This window comes from Perca fluviatilis, chromosome 13 (assembly GCF_010015445.1).
Source record: "Perca fluviatilis chromosome 13, GENO_Pfluv_1.0, whole genome shotgun sequence".
Lineage (NCBI taxonomy): Eukaryota > Metazoa > Chordata > Actinopteri > Perciformes > Percidae > Perca > Perca fluviatilis.
This window is the reverse complement of record NC_053124.1, coordinates 23085777-23103161: the sequence shown is the minus strand read 5'-3', so window position 1 is coordinate 23103161 and position 17385 is coordinate 23085777. Positions and strand designations below refer to the sequence as shown.

General features: G+C 37.5%; 1 protein-coding gene across 1 annotated transcript; it reads left to right on the top strand.

Annotated features, from left to right (window-relative positions):
- The first annotated feature begins 3218 nt into the window (after positions 1-3218).
- On the top strand, positions 3219-17134 carry spaca4l (sperm acrosome associated 4 like). The gene is made up of 3 exons (XM_039819920.1): positions 3219-3381; positions 14703-14813; positions 15416-17134. The coding sequence occupies exons 1-3, from the start codon at positions 3330-3332 to the stop codon at positions 15634-15636; spliced, it is 384 nt and encodes a 127-aa protein (XP_039675854.1). The 5' UTR covers positions 3219-3329; the 3' UTR covers positions 15637-17134.
- The last annotated feature ends 251 nt before the right edge of the window (positions 17135-17385 follow it).

Sequence of the window (17385 nt, the reverse complement as noted above, 5' to 3'; positions counted from 1 at the left end):
AAATTAGCTGTTGGATGTCCGTTAGCCTTTTGATATAGTTGATAAGTCAGAATGGAAATTACAAATAAGCATAATACATCTTGTACACAATCCATACTAGATCCAGTTCAAGCCATAGAAACGTATGGATATTTACGTATGACTCATACAAACTTGTTTTCCCCCTCTGCCTGGCAGCTGTCTTTGGCAAAAAAATGACTGGCAGGACTAAGTTGTCTTCATGTGTTGTGTACTGTCAGTTTTTCCAGAGGGAGAAGAGGAGGAGATTCCGTTATGACTCAGGATAACCTCAAACCAAGCTTGGGACCTGCCCTTCTCCTTTTCTCTCTGTAACTCCTTTTAACTTTGTGTAGAGGAATCCCCCATTTTTGTAGCTGGTGAGTGTCAGCAGTTTTGGTACAAGAGCAGACTCTTCCTCCAATAGTCTGACAAGTAAAGAAAGGTGTCTGTGTGTTGGGCTGGAAACAAATCTCCAAATGTGGCAAGAAAACAGCTCTCAGAATACTGAGAGTATTTGCAGAGTAATAATCTTGTCAGTTCAGCGGCTCATACTGCAGTCATGTAAAATGTTCAGCCTCTGCTTTGCCACGCCCAGAGGCCATATTTGCTCCATTTTCCTCACAGGTTGTTTTTTGGGATGCCTATACAGATCTACTAGACAAAACTATTAAGGAAATATACCAGCCACCGAGACTGAGCCAACGCACAAAAACATACTCTAAAAACATGTATTGTTGATATATAATATTTGGTTCGAGTGTCTTTACTCTCCACGTGTAATGCTTCAGTCTGTGCTGAGGTTAGTAAGAATGTTACAAATTCCGTTGGAGATTCATTAGAGCTCTAACTTGACAAGACAAGTTGAAGCTGATATATATCAGCCATTTTGGTAACTTGGCCTTCTACTGTGACTATAAACATTTTTCACCCCCCTCTTGGAAGTGTTCATGTTTTTTATTGTATTAAAACATTGAAGCAAAGTAGATTTAATGTGGCTTTTTCGACATCGATCAACAGAAAAGAAAATTAAATGTCAAAGTCTCTTGGTCTTTGCGCTGACTTGTCTCTTATTTTAGGCCTTTATTGCCAGGACAGCTGAAGAAGTGAAAGGGAGGGGGGAACAACATACATCAAGGGGCCACAGGTCAGAGTCGAACCCCAGGCCCGCTGCATCGAGGAGTAAACCTCTATATATGGGCGCCCGCTCTACCAACTGAGCTATCCGGGCGCCTGTCTGTTTCCACTTTAAAAGGTCTTTTTCTGATCAGGTGATTTCATGTTGCAAAACAACAAAACATGACATTTTCCGCTTATGTTAATATATAAACTTCCCTGCTTTTGGTTCCACCTTATCTACTTCTGCCTACTTTGGCTTTTGCATATTGACCACCACTTGCTGTTATTGCTGTGACAGATAGAATCAGGGTTAGTTTGGCTGCCTTCTCCCACACGCCCTCTTTTCAAGTGACAACAGTTGAGAAACTCTGAGGATCTGTGGGCAAAACAATAGAGGCATTTCACCGGCCCAAACAGCCTCCCTCTCAGCAAAGCATTTCAAAACGATGACTCTGAAGACTCTCATTTTATTATTGCTCTCCCCTGCCCCACCACCCAAAAAACCTCCTGTCCTTTTGTGACTGATGTGTACAAACAAATTGCCTCACCCATGGCTCTACCTTTCAGTAATTTATTAAATGCTTTTGTCGTTTCTCCCTAAGGCTGTTAGCAAACACTCAGAGACAGAGACACAGTACAATGTTTGGGGACTAACTCTGGGCGAGACCAGAATTGCTTAATATGTGAATAATTTAACTCCAAAGTTTTTTCTTAAAATTAAGTGAAGTGAGGCTGCTTCATCACATGGGAGGAAGGACCTGCAGAAACCTCCCTTCTCTAGTTTGGTCTTGATGAAAAAAAAAAAACACTCTTTAAACATGTCTGTTTACTCTTTTCAACAATTTTGTGTCAAAACCACATCTTGTTTTTATATTATTATAAATAGATATAATATATAATGTAACAATATAGGCCTATTATTTGAATTTTACAGTTTAGATTTCTCATGCCTCGATAAGCAGTTTCAAAGCAAACAGGAGACTGGGATTTACAGCAATTTCAGACAGTAGTGCAGAATGTATTATTGCTTCCAATACTCACATAATACTTATTTGTCAGGTGGAGTACAATATTACTCTAAATATCAAGAGTGCGCAAGAGTTGTAATTTATGCATAACCTGGAATCAGTTAGACTATGTTGAATTAGTGGATAATGAGGAGTGGATGCAATAATTAAATGTGTTATAATTTTATATAAAAAAATATAAGTTTATACTGTATGATATTTTGGGTGTCCCTCCTGCTGCTGTGACCAACATGATGGCCCACGTTTGCTTTACAACCCCATTGTACTCTAGACAGTTGAGCTAAAAACATGACTTAAACCTGTGTCTGTCCTGCAGCTCTGGAGGAAATGAACTCTTGTCTAATAATTTAGTGTGTTATAGAGTAAAGAATAGAGCAAAAGCTGAATAACTTTACTGTGTCATAATGGACTTAATTTCTTAACAAATGTACTCATTTATAACTGACCAGTTTAACTTTAGACTTCACTGACCTGACACACACTTTCTTTTTTTCATTTTTTAACCTGTTGAGTTAGGGCAGGAGATTTAAGAGGCCATCATAGACTGGGGTACTGTATGTGATCTGTTAACTGAGTCACTTTGAGCAAGAGGTGCCATGGGTAATTGCACCAGGAAGACAAATATTGATAATCCTGATTTGGTCAGTTATGTCAATGTAGCTGTCCCTTTTGGCACTACAATAGATTAAAACTCACAGGGGGAAGAAGTATCCTTTAGATAGGATATTGTGAGTAGAGTTAAAATAATATTTGCCTCTAAAACGAAGAAGTACAGAATTTGAATACATGTACTTATAGTGGCTTAAGGGGCCATAAACAACATGCAAGACACTTTTCAGCACCACCAAAACACTATATATCCATATATTGTAATGACACATAAGGGGTTAAATACATCACCCAGTTTTCCCAGCTTTTCCACACTTTAACTTCCTGCTGAAATGTAATATCACCCAACCCGTGATTCCCACAGGTGGGCGAGCTATAAAAAAAACTGTGTGGCTGTCCCAGAAGACCTCCTCTGATTGGATAACGGTGACGTTTGGATGGGTGTGGGAGATTATAAATGGTGTGGAAAACGTTTGTGGTTTGTTCAAACATTATAACGGTCTGAGTCTCAGTGGCAAGCACCCGCTCTAGAAAGTCGAGTTTGTTAGCCTACCTTATTCCTGTCCTTTTTCCAAGATGAACAGAATTATTCTCCAGCTTTTTGCACTCGGATTCTGCTTTGCAGTCGGTAAGTAGGCTAACCCTAAATCATTTATGACTTCATTAATTTAAAATTGCAAATAGTTTATCATCATTTTAAAACGTTTAACTTATAAAAACGTACCTCTAAAGGTGAAATTAACTTATTAAAACTTATTTATTTAAACATTTCCCCCGAGGTAGGCTACATGAAGTTAAGTGCGGTTGTGTTTATTGGTTGATTTAATCAACATCACAGAAAGTTGTCTTCAGTATTGCTATGTTCAGAAATGACCCTTCTTTTTGCAAGGTGTAACGTTAGATGATTAGATAAGTGTGCGTCAGCAGCGTCACAAGTGTTCCGATATTTTTTAGTTTAACCTATTTTGCGTAGTGTTGAAGGCTGCAGACCTTGGTGCTGCTATTTAATGTATTTCATTTAAATACTCTTTATTGAGCCCCAATGGGGAAAATACAGTTTGAGTGTACACTCTGTATACCAGTGATGTGCTCACATCATTTAAGGGCAGGGTGCCCAAAACTGGATCTGGGCACCTTTTGTGACTAAATGGCCAAACTGTCATTTAAGATTAGCCTACGTGTAGCCTAAATGGAGCGTTTTTTACTTGTTGTACCATTCACAACTTTAGAGAGAAATGTAAAAATAACTGTTCTGATGTAGGCCTACAGTGTAACAAACTGAACTCAACGGAATAAGAACCAGACTGCTTGGTGGACAAAAGACTATAATGAACTTGTTTGACTGTTACAGATAAGCCCTAGCTATAACCTCACCTGTTTGGTTGTTGTATCCATTTTGTGTTTTTCATGTCATCTAAAAGAGCCATATCAGTCATCCCAATTGATTTGGGTTAGCCAAAAGTAATAGGGAAAATGTTTAAAATAGTTACAAAATAATGGGGAAAACCTTTAGCTAAAAGTAGGCTAATGAAACGGTTGAAAATAAATGTTAGCATATGTACAGTTTAAATAGTTAACTAACTGCAGGTAACTGATAAACTGTTGAAATAGTCTTTAGTTATGGAAAAACAGTTGGCTAAAAGCAGTTTATAGTTGGCTTAATGTAATTAAACAGTTTAAATGGTTAGCTAAAGGCAACCAATGGTTGAAATTGTTAGCTTAACAGTTGAAACCGTTAGCTTAAAGTAATGTAAAAACTGTTGAAATAATCAGCTAAAAGTAGGCTAATGGATAAACTGTTGAATCATTCAGAGCTGAAATAATTAGTCGACTGACAGAAAATTAACTATTTTGATCATTGATTAATTATTTCTTTAATCTTTCAAGCAAAAATGCCTATGTGAGGATTTGCTGGTTTTCTTCATATCTGACAGGAAGCTAAATATTTGAACTGTGGTTCCGATAAAACCAGAAATCTGGACAAATCGCCTTGGTTTGTTGCAGCCCTAAAAACATTTGTTTTAAAGGACTAAATCGTAAGATTCAACAGAACACAGAATGAGTCACAGATAAACAAAGCTGCAGTTTTGCGGTTTACCCTCTGTGCACATCCCAGGCTTTACTCTAATGCTGTTATTACAGGTTGGGGTGAATCCTTTACTTAAATAGTTGCTTCACTATAGGGCTGTTGGAAGGGGCTATAGGGCTGCCTTCAATTTTGAATAAATCCCCCAACAGTGTCACCAGCAAAGCACCCCCACACCATCACACCTCCTCCTCCATGCTTCACGGTGGGAACCAGGCATGTAGAATCCATCCATTCACCTTTTCTGCGTCGTACAAAGACACGGCGGTTGGAACCAAAGATCTCAAATTTGGACTCATCAGACCAAAGCACAGATTTCCACTGGTCTAATGTCCATTCCTTGTGTTTCTTGGCCCAAACAAATCTCTTCTGCTTGTTGCCTCTCCTTAGCAGTGGTTTCCTAGCAGCTACTTGACCATGAAGGCCTGATTCGCGCAGTCTCCTCTTAACAATTGTTCTAGAGATGTGTCTGCTGCTAGAACTCTGTGTGGCATTCATCTGGTCTCTAATCTGAGCTGCTGTTAACTTGCGATTTCTGAGGCTGGTGACTCAGATGAACTTATCCTCAGCAGCAGAGGTGACTCTCGGTCTTCCTTTCCTGGGGCGGTCCTCATGTGAGCCAGTTTCGTTGTAGCGGTTGTTGGTTTTTGCGACTGCACTTGGGGACACATTCAAAGTTTTCGCAATTTTCCGGACTGACTGACCTTCATTTGTTAAAGTAATGATGGCCACTCGTTTCTCTTTACTTAGCTGATTGGTTCTTGCCATAATATGAATTCTAACAGTTGTCCAATAGGGCTGTCGGCTGTGTATCAACCTGACTTCTGCACAACACAACTGATGGTCCCAACCCCATTAATAAGGGAAAAAATTCCACTAATTAACCCTGACAAGGCACACCTGTGAAGTGAAAACCATTTCAGGTGACTACCTCATGAAGCTCATTGAGAGAACACCAAGGGTTTGCAGCGCTATCAAAAAAGAAAAGGGTGGCTACTTTGAGGAATCTAAAATATAGGACATTGGAATATATTTATACATTGGAAATCGAAGGATGCACAATAGTTTTAACTTTTGAAATGGACATCCGAGTATAAGTGCTTATGTTATCATTAGTTAGCTGCTTCTGGTTTCCTAACTGCGTCGCGAGTTATAGGAGCTTAGCTGGGAGCTTCATGGAGACAGCTAAAGTTAACGTTAGCTGCCCTACAGCTGTCAGAGTTAGCATTGACTTAATATATTACCTTCTAACCGCTGTATTCTCAGTAACGAGACAATCTGCAAGAAACAAGTTTCTTATAAATCACTAAAATAGTAATGGTAGCACGGTTTGGCTTAGTTATCAATGCCGTTGGCATTGTGGCTAACACTGTTACTTTATTTTATGACAAATAGTTTCGGCTGTGCTTTCTAACATGATGTTATTGAGCTAACGGAGCAATGTTAGCCTTTACAACAGAGCCGCTTCACTAGCTACACTTGTTAGATAATGTTTCATTACGGAGTTCTCTGTTGATTATAATATAAACGGTATAATGTAAACGGAGAGCGGCGCGCAAGAAATGCAATGCGCCATGACGTAGATACCCTTCAAGGTCAGGCTGATGTTGGAAGTCACTCTAGTGGACAGAACGTGCAATAACAACCACATGCTTATAGCGGCATTGTCAATGCATAAGCCTGAGTAGTGAAGTACATATTTAACAGGCTGCATTTGAGCATTAAATATTCAAATTTATTCGAATATAAAAAAAATAACAAATGAAATTCAAATTATAGAGGAAGACTGACAGCTCTCATTCACAAATGGTAAATTATTGAATCTGGTTGATTTTTGAGGTCAACATGTTACAGGTTACTAAGAGGTTTCTCCCAAGCACCAGCTGCCAGTAAAATGGACAAACTTGGCTACATTTTAATCCAGATGGCAGTAAATTTGTCAAGTTGGGAGATTGTTGTCCAATTTCTGTATCCCCTTTTTTAGTGTATACATCTTTGTCTTTAGAGTAGGTCAACTCTTCTGTTTTTGGATTTGAATTACATTTTGTACTAAATATTAAAATTCTTACATGCAGAGCGTAGTACTGTCAGGCTTCTGCATATGTCGCTAAACTGTTAAATATTTGTCCACTCACTCTCTTAGGTTAAATATGCTATAGTATATTTACTGTTTGTCCCACGCCACCGGCTTAAGACCTGAGACGATTGTGCTTTTGAGTCCAAAGCACCAAAACTATAGAATGCTCTACCCCCTGTGGTTAGTTCTTTCTGTGCATTCCTTTAAAAACCAGTAAAGCTGTTTAAACAGGAGTTTGGTTGACCAGTATGCACCTTGTCTGCACTGTCAACATTATTGGGTGACACCCATTGTGTATTGTTTCTAGTGTGCTGTATGCCTCTGTAAAGCACTGTGAAAAATAAATATTTACTTAAATTATGTTTTATTAATCTGTAAAACATAATTCAGACGGGGACAAAACATTTAATCTGACTGCTCCTTCCCATCAGTCTGGCTAATCCTATCCTTGCAAAATAAGTATATTTACACAAGACTCTAGACCCGCCCTATTCATGTTTACCTTTTGTGAGGTTATAGGTGTGAGACTGATAATGGTCCCAGTTTTAGCAGATGCTTTGATGACAGTCTTTGAATATTTACCCTCACATTACTTTTCATAATCTTGTTTGCATATTGATCTCACGACATGCCGTCTCACTTTAACTTTCCGTGCACAGTGGATTTGGTGTTGTAGCGCATGACTCGCATTGAGTTTAATTTCGGCTTGTTTACTGTTTTTCTTCCCAGTTGTTCCCCACAGTGAGTTGAGACATTCAAATAATAAATCATACAAAGAATAGTACAAAGCTTTTTAAAATCTTTTAGTAGTGAATTAGGGATGAAGGATGCCCTCAAGTTATTGGGTGACTCTTCCCAAAGCACAAGGAATATACCTAGACACTATTAACCACATAAGTGGTTATTTCTCTGTAATCACTTTTTTTTTTCCTGTCCTTAGTATTAGATTTTAACAGGACTTTAGTCTTTTAAACAAAGGCACTGTTAGTTAATTTGTTGTTCTTTTGTTATTTTTCTGTTTTGGGTTCCCTTAATAGACGGATTAAAGTTTTCACATTACTGTAGTAGGTGATACACTTACATTCCCCATCATTTACAGAATCTATAATTTCCATAATCTATCCTATGGTTAACAAAGTTGTGATCAATGAAGACATCCTCTACAATCATTTAGCCAAATTTGTTTTTACAGTAACCTCTGGCCTCTCGGTTGGTGCCCATGCACACCTCTGGATCCCTCTTCCTATTCCTTGTGGTCTATCATGCTCCTTAGTGTACTGTAATAGGGTGACCAATTGCTAATAGGTGAAATCAATTAGCAATAACGAGTATTCATTATGTGTGGTTACATGTCATTTAAATGTTCGTACATACACAAATTTAATATAGCTGACAAACCAATTCAAAATATATAGGTTTACCAAACTGTTTAGTGATTAACCATTAAGAGCAGTTGGATTAAATGTTGGTGAAATGTATATATGCAAATCCGAAGAGAAGCATATCAAAAGTAGTGTGAGCATTGCATTGTGATGGACAATTACTTCATATGAAAGGTTATATACAGTCTGTGGGTAGAACCTGAGGGGCTAATGCTCCATGATTTGTAGTTTCAGTGACAGAGCATTAGAGGGCAGTATTCAGCTGACACTGCACATAATGTGCCACACCTTTGTTTAAACTGTTTCCTTGTTATAAAATGGATGGCAACGGTTGAGTTTTGCTCAATTCTAGGTGGAATAACTAGTTGTAATATTTTAATTCCAACCTCAAAAGTTATTTTACTAATGAATAGGGCTCTTTTAACTTAACTACTGTAATTTATTGAAATTAATGATCTGCACCGTCTTTTGTTTACAAATTCTGGTAGTTGTATGTATTTAAGGCTGTAAATCCTTTTGAATAAGTTTACATACACTTAACAGTCCTACAAAGTAAACACAGTGTAACATATTTGGTAAACATTTAGTTTTTTTGGACGGACACATAGCAAAACGGATTAATTTAATTCCTTAAAACTATATGATCATATTACATATTAGCCTCTCATGGAAGATTTTCCAAAGGTAGTATGAAGTGTTAGTATTGTCAGTCTGTTGCCAGTCTTAAGTAGAATAATCAGCCAGAAAACTAACTTCAGTTTTTGCAATAACTGCTCTCTGGCCTTTGTAGGGCAGATAACCTTACTCATGTAGTACAATGCAGTGCTACTTGTTAAGTATTTACATTTTCTGCTACTTTATACTTCTACTTCATCTACATGTCAGCGACAAAGTTTTAAAAAAAATTTAAATTACATTTATTTGTCAGCTGTAGTTAATTACTTCGCAGATGAAGATATTGTATACAAAATGAATGCAATATTGTAGCTTGAACTACCCAAAACAAAACTACCCATATATTAAAATGCTTCTTACTAGCTAACAGCTAACATTAACTTTAGCTGTCTCCATGAAGCTCCGAGATATACTCCTTATAACTTGCGACACAGTTAGGAAAACGGAACGAGCTAACTAATGATAACATAACCATTTTGGCTTGGTGGATGTCAAATTTAAACTCCTGTTAAAACTATTTTGCATCCTTCTTCCGATTTCCAGCCGCAGCCTGTTACTTCTTGAGTGAAATGTTGAATGCAGGACTTCTAGCTGTAACAAGAGTATTTATTTGTATTATTTATAGAGTATTTCTACAATGTTTTGCTACTTTTTACTTAAGTTAATTAATTTAGCTTTTTTTTTTTCGGTACCGGTACGACAAATTCGGTTCCAGTACCCAACGGTACCTTTTTTCAGTACTTTTCCTCTGCAATAACAAAATATTTCAGTTGTAAAAATAATTCCAAACCTATTTATCCCATTTACTTAGATCATCTTGTTATTTATTTAGAACATTTTACACTCCACACAAAATAAAACCCCTCCCCCTCCCAAACCGTCTCTACAACTTATCAAATCAAATAATACATTTTTACACTACGCTGAAACTTTTATTCTTGTATTTGTACCGTTTTCATTCTGTGTTCCATTTTCTATAGTTTTTATTTTCTATCTCTTTTTAAACTGCTCTATAATGTTTTATGTAAAGCACCTTGAATTGCCTTGTTTCTGAAATGTGTTATAGAAAGAAAGTTGTCAGTCAGTCAAAAGGGCATATTGAGCACTGCCTGTCTAAGTGGAAGTGTAAAATGTTTTCGGCTCGCCATTATATTGTAGCGAACACCGTCAGTGTGTTTTTGAAAAATCATTGCAGGCATTGCCGTGACTCACTGTGACCTAGCGTGTGCTTGTGTGTCCAAGAAGCCACCTGCGTCATGAATAAATAATTGCGGTAATTATGCAAGTATGTAGCCTGCGTCTCACCTGCCATATCTACACTGCTGTGTCTTGTTTTTGTACTATACATACTTAATCTTTTATCCATCTTTCGGGAAATATGCTGTTGTGTAGATAATCTGTTGCAATCAATGGAGGTGAAGACACAACCAATTATATATTGAGACACTTCAGTGCAGTGAACACTCTTCTGTAATTGAACATCATTAAGCTTTACTGTTCATATGTCACTTCACCTCCAGACTCTCCTCTCACAATAAACCTTTTGTGCTGAAAAAAGTCTTGAGCAAGACATTTGTTTGTGTGAATGTGTGAGTGAGATCAGGTCAGACTAGATTCCACAAGGCAACTCGTTGGTTAGCATTGTATAGCGCTTACGTTTTGCTAGGTGTGGCTATGTCAAGATCATATGAGACGGTTATTACCAGTGACTTACCTTAGGACTTGTGTGCTGACATTTTACTATATAACTATTTTTTAGTAATCTTGTAAAAGCATGTGTGATTTGTAGGCACCCTTATTTCTAAAGTTCTTTTGGTCATTTTGTCTCCCTGATGAAATCTGTTCTATCTCTCAACAGAATACATATTAAGTGTATGCGTGAGATTATCTAATAATAGGAGTAATAACAGAAGACATGAGCATTGTCTTTAAATTGTCAGTTTCTACACCAACTCGGGTGTAACTGAAACCAGCAGGACAGGGTGTGGGACCGTTAGTGTAAAAAGGCGTGGCCATGCTTTTTAATCTCTGGTATTATCGAATTAAAATTGAAATCTGGCCGTCCCACAGGATCATACAGGTTTTATTTTGTGACATGAATACATGTCAGACACAGCAGGGGGAAAAAAAGGTGAATATTGAGGAGTCGGCCCAGCAAACATGTCAGTAATATAGCAGTAAATATTTCTCTCTCTCTCTCTCTCTCTCTCTCTCTCTCTCTCTCTCTCTCTCTCTCTCTCTCTCTCTCTCTCTCACACACTCAAATACTGGAGTTAAATATCATCCATCTTCTCTACCTGAGTGCCTTACATGTTTTTGTAAAATGTATTGTGATACTTTAATGTGAGACGGTTTGCTGATAAGAGCTGCATCTTTCCTCAATGTGTGAGATTATTCTATTCTTTAGAATTCTAGTGAATTAATCCTTTACTTAAATAATCGGAGTTAAAAATAATAAGTTGATTGGCCTCAGTTCTAATAATCAATTGCTGCATTGCTGACTGAAGCATCCACAACTATGTTGCTGGCAAGTTGGTTGCTAACGCTTGTCTCACATAGCCAGACAATACTTCACATTAGCATTGTTGTCAGAAAAGCTACTATTTAAACTTAGCTTGTTTCCTTAATATCTGATGACGCATTGGGGTCATTTTTGGATTTATTACTGTAAATATATTACATATCTGTGGGTGAGCGTAGACCTTGTTAGTGGATAATCTTGGTCATATTTACGGTTATTTTTGTGCTTAGTACAATGCCAAAACGTTGCTGTGTGGCGTTGTGTGCCTCTAATAAGTAAAAAAATTAATAAAATAAAATAAAATAAAAAATCATGATCTTAAGTTTTATATACTGCCAAATAGACAGACGGGCCGGTGTTAATACCACTTGCGTCGCTGCTACAGTCCAAACTAACAGTTACAAGGAATTTATTCATTTAACATGCTCAGACATACTGTTCTTTAATATAGCTTTAATGAACGTGGGATAACAATAGACTGTTTGATGACCCTGGGATAACATTACTGATAATACAGTCAGATTGAATCCTCTAAGATAAGCGAACGGTTAACGTTAGCTGGGTCTCATCTGGAGACTCAATCAGGTAGCTAACGTTAACAAAATATTTCGGGGAAATAACACCTCTGGCCATTCTGTTGGGTCGTTTGTCCAGTCACCTAGAATGTACGGACAATCTGACCCAATACGGCTCAGTTTTTTGTAATGTATCTGGCTCTGTCAGGCGGTAAAAGTTATTTTGAGTAGTCCATACTGGGTTGACGCTATGTTATCCATTCACGGGAATGGATTGCCACTCCGCTACAGGCCATGCCCCAGCTATGACAAGTCACTGACAAAGTGTATGGTTGCCAAATGTCTTGCTCATGACCTCATCAGTGTGCATGTCTGAGATAAGTCATTTTTAGGGGCCTGAAAAGGTAAAACGATAGTGTTTCACAAGAAAAAAGCAAAGAAAATAAGATTTATTAATTTTTCTGGCAGAATTAATTTTTTCCTTATTTCCTACCCAGGAAATCCTCTCATCCTGCCCCTTTAATTTATTTTATGATCCACCAGATTGGGAACCACTCGGTTAAATTATACAGTGTTTTGCAATAAAAACAGACAAGCCCAAAAAAAAAATTATTATAATAATGTGTGTAGCAGAATTTAAACTATTTCCTACACCCTAACACAACAGTCTTACTCTTTTATCTATTCTGCTTAAGGAGGCTCTGGTTAAAATTCACAAAATTGAGCTGTACAATGCATCTGAACCTTTTATGACTTTTAGTGTGGGGATTCTTGTATGAACTTCACACAATCCCACAATACACACAATAAGGTCAAACAACACTCAGAGTGGCTTCACAAACTTGTTTAATAGTTTTAAACTAACTAAATCTTGATCAAACATTAATAAAAAGAAAAGGGAACTTCACAGAAATTACTTCAGTGGTTACTTCCCATGAAGATTCCAGTCATGGGATACTGACGTAGAACTGGACCGACATGTTTCTAACAAAGGCTTTGAGTATCTTCCCTCCCAGCACTTAGTCACATAGTTTCAGTCTACAATGGCCACTTGGCTTTAAGGCTTGGTGCATCACCACGGCAATAAACAGCATTGAGTTGGTTCTCTTAAATCTATAAAAAGTTATCATTTGAGTTATGGTTAGTAGCAGGAAAGTCTGTCAACTTAAGAAGTAAGAAAAGACAGCTGTGACCTGCAGAGCGGCTTTATTGCTAAACATGTATTTAGTTTGGTGTGTGTCCAGGAAAACCTTAAATCCACCTTGTAGTAATAGAGGGTTTGTTATCAAGTAGCTTTATTAATTTATCAGTTACAGTGACCTATCAAGTTTATAGGTGTTCCTGAGAGAATTTTAATTTATTACTTTTTCACCTCCCAGATGACTTGAGGCCAGTAACCCTCTCAAGCCACAGCACCCACTGGTTTGGTTTTATTTAAATCTCCCTCACTAGATTTTCTTCCAATCCAGTTTTTTAACATGCAATTTTACAATCCAACAGTTTACAATTTTACAATTGTTTACTGTTGGAACTTTGTTTACACAATTGCACAGCTGGCATGCTTATAAACTGTTAAAACTCACATTTAAATGTGATTTAGGAACTTGCAAGGGACCAATGTAATAAAAGAAATGAAATCAAAGCTGCAGATATATTGACTAAATAGAGAGGTTAATTTAAACTCATCCAAATAAATAAATAATTGCACATGAAGTTAGACTGATCATACAGTTTCAATAGTTACAATAAATTAGTTCACATCTATTATGTCAGCAACTTCACTTGCGGCTCTGAAATTGTCCAAATTGACTGCCGTTCTGTTGTTAAAAACCTGCTTCTTTCATGTGAGCCGACAAACCTGCATCCTGAGTTGATGACTACCTTTAAGGCCTGTTATCTGTGAGGCATGGTCTTTGTCAACAAAGCTTGAATATAAACCGAATTCAGATGTCCCATCGTGCAAACTAATGGTTTGAATGTGTAGGTTCTACACAGGGTACTATTACCTGTAGTCTGCAGTCATTTTTCTGTCTGGAAACTAATAACAGCTGGTAAAATAGGATCAGGATTTGTTTATACAGCTTAAAATCCCCAATTTGAAGTTTTTTTTTCTTTTTCTTTTTCATATATGCAAGAAACTCAATCCTTCAATTTGGATAAAGAAAAGCACCACAAAACATATTTAATTGGTGAAAACAACTTTTTCATCAAGGTTGGAACTAGGAACCATTAATTGATCAATTTGTGGATCAACAGAACAACATGGAAACCGAAGAATAGGTGTCATGTAGGCTATATAAGTATAAGGTGTTAACATAAGTCAATAATAAATATTAAGTGTGATAACCGTTTTATGCTAAGTGTATGAGTTAAGACTGAATCAGGTGCGACCAACAGCTGGTATGACTTCAACCATAAAACCTCCTCTGTGCCAAAGGGCAAAGATCACCCATTATTTCATATTCACCATGATCACTGACTTTGTCATTATCTCATAGTCCACCATGTAAGAACTGTAAGGCCGAACTGCATCATGTGACTGGATGTTAAACACTTAAAACTGTATACGTTTAAATTAGCCTACGTTTTAACCTCCCTTATTATAGCCTGTTGCAAATCTGTTTACGCTAATTTTACTATTGTTCTTCTCTCCTTGCCTCCATCTCCCTTCCCCTCCAACTGTCTGATACCAGTTCAAGCTCTGACGTGCTACAAATGCGAATTTGGCGTTGGTAACTTCTGCATTACCAGCCAAACTACATGTGACAGCGGAGAACTATGCTTCAGTGGTGTCGCGAAAGCAGGTAAGGAGCTCAGAAGTTAACAATCTCACCGGACAACATTTTTTCCGAAAGGAAGGTTGTCACCACTTCAACACTTGCATAAAACCAAATTTTTGCATTCTTAAAATGCATATGTAACTGCAATAAAGGAGAATACCTTGGTGCTTGTAAAAAGCATTTTCATCAAAAGGTTAAGACAAGGATTGTTTGATTACTCAATCGGTTGATCAACAGAATTGTTATTGGTATAAGGTTATTTTATCTCATGGTGTACACCTGCAGATGCCAGGGTGTACGCGGAAATATTGTGTAGCTCAGCTGTGCTGCGTGAGTTTTAGTTTTCTAAATGTGTCCCGGACAGCTGTCTGTTTCCTTTCATTTCTTGCAGTATAAGCTTGAGTTGTGAAATTCATCATAGTGAACCTAAATTCTGCATTTAACTTTATGCCAATGATAATGTAACTTGTGTATATACCTCACTACGGTTCAGCTGATAATTGGTTAGTATATCCTATGGAAACCAATGGCCAACAACCACAAAATGCAGTGCAACCATTTCAGTCCAACACAATGAACATTAGACATGGACGGTGATTGTGTGAGTGTTTGTTGTTACTTCACAGTTGGTGTCTTGGATATCAAGAAAAAGGGCTGTTCAGCAGTGGCCAAATGCAACGGCACCGAACAAAGTACCGTCGGCGGCAACACCACCGTCTACAGCCTGACCACGACATGCTGCAACACCGACCTGTGCAATGCTGCGCCCGGTCTGCCCGGGACCTCCGCTCTGAGCCTGGCCCTCGCCACCATCACTGCTCTGTTTGTGGCCAACGTCCTAGTTTGAAAGAAATACAGCGGAAGATGGATAACCCAAAGTGCACACAAACACACACACACTTATTGCACACACACCAGCACTACAATGATTAAATGCTCTCTCCTCAGACATGTGTTGTTTTTTTGTTTTTGTTTTTTAAACGTATGGGTCTTGTGGTCACTATTCTTGATCTACACACAAATTTTATATCAGTTTAAATTCCCTCTTTTCTTTTTGTATTTAGATTACTCCGTAAGCTATCCCAGTCCTCATTTTACTATAAGAGATATTAAATTCTTAGTTGACAATTTAAAGTGTAACACAAGACATCAAAGATGATACAAGTAGTCCACCACTTGTCTAACATGCCCTGTAATTTACTTTCTCAATTTGAAAAATGTGTGGAATTAAGTTCATATTCATGAATCACATGGTAGGCATTTCACTGCGTGACTAAATAGTTTTTGTAGGTGAATTAGTACAAGTCAAAAGAATAATCCAACATTTTGGGAAATGTGCTTATTTGTTTTATTTGCGTTTTATGGCGCTACAGCCAGTAGCCATTAGTTTAGCATAAAGACTGGAAACGGGAAATGGCTAGCTTGGGACAGTCTAAAGGTAAAAATTGTGGCTACTAGCACCTCCTAAAGTGCACAAACTATCTAAGAGTTTAAAAAACAACAAATTGTGTTTTATTTTATATAATTTTTTTTTTTAACCCACACGTAACTTTACTATTGAGCTTTTAAAGCTGGTAGTGATTTTGTTTTACAAGTGGACACAGCCAGGCTAGCTGTTTTCCCTGTTTCAAGTCTTTATGCTAAGCTAATAGTCTGCTGGTTGCGAATTCATGTTTACTGTGTGTGTGCGTGCGTGCGCGCGCGCGCGCACACACACACACACACACACACACTGGTATTGTTCTTCTCAGCTAACTATGCAAAACGAGGATTAATCGTACTTAACAAAATGTTGAACTATTCCTTTTAGTTTGTTGCTGTTGACCCACTGCGTTGTAATTTTTAAAGTCATAACATTGTCTATCTATCTAAAGCTCCTATGAACATTTATGTTTCTTGTAATTTCATTTATTGCCATTTGTTCACTTTGTAAACGTGTTGCTAACATAATGTAAATCGTCTCTTGGCTTATGTCTGGTAGTGTCTGTGAAAATATTTCTCTTTGGTTAGCTTGTTCACACAAATAGCTTCATCAGTTCTGTGTCTAACCGGTTATTTAAACTATGGTGTAAAAGCTTTGTTTATCTTGTTAGTTTTGGATATGTGAAATGTGTGGGGAACGTGATTAACTTGAATCATGTTTGTAGATCTTGAAATGTAATTGAGATTGCAGAAATTTTAGACAATCTTTAGATATTCTATATTTAACACATCATTGAAGTTGAATTCCTGAAATTGACACTTTTGGCATTATTTTCTGAAAAAGAAATGTGTAGCTGTGTCAAAATTTTGGTATGCAAACAATTTGAAGAATGCAATAAATATACAAATTGGGGAAAACGGAACTTCCAGTCTGTGTTTATCACTGTTGTGATTTAGTTTCTTGTTATATGTCGACTGCTCATTGCCACTCTGCAGGACCAACTGGTTTTTCGGCCTTTGGGGCATCACAGTGGAAAGGATGCCACTACTGCTATGAAGGAACCATCTGTCCTGATTTCAGGTTTTGGCAGATTTTTATTGTATGAAAAAAATCTACAATTCAAACAAGAATAAAGCTGCTTGCAAACAAAGAGCTTTCAAATCCTCAAATAAC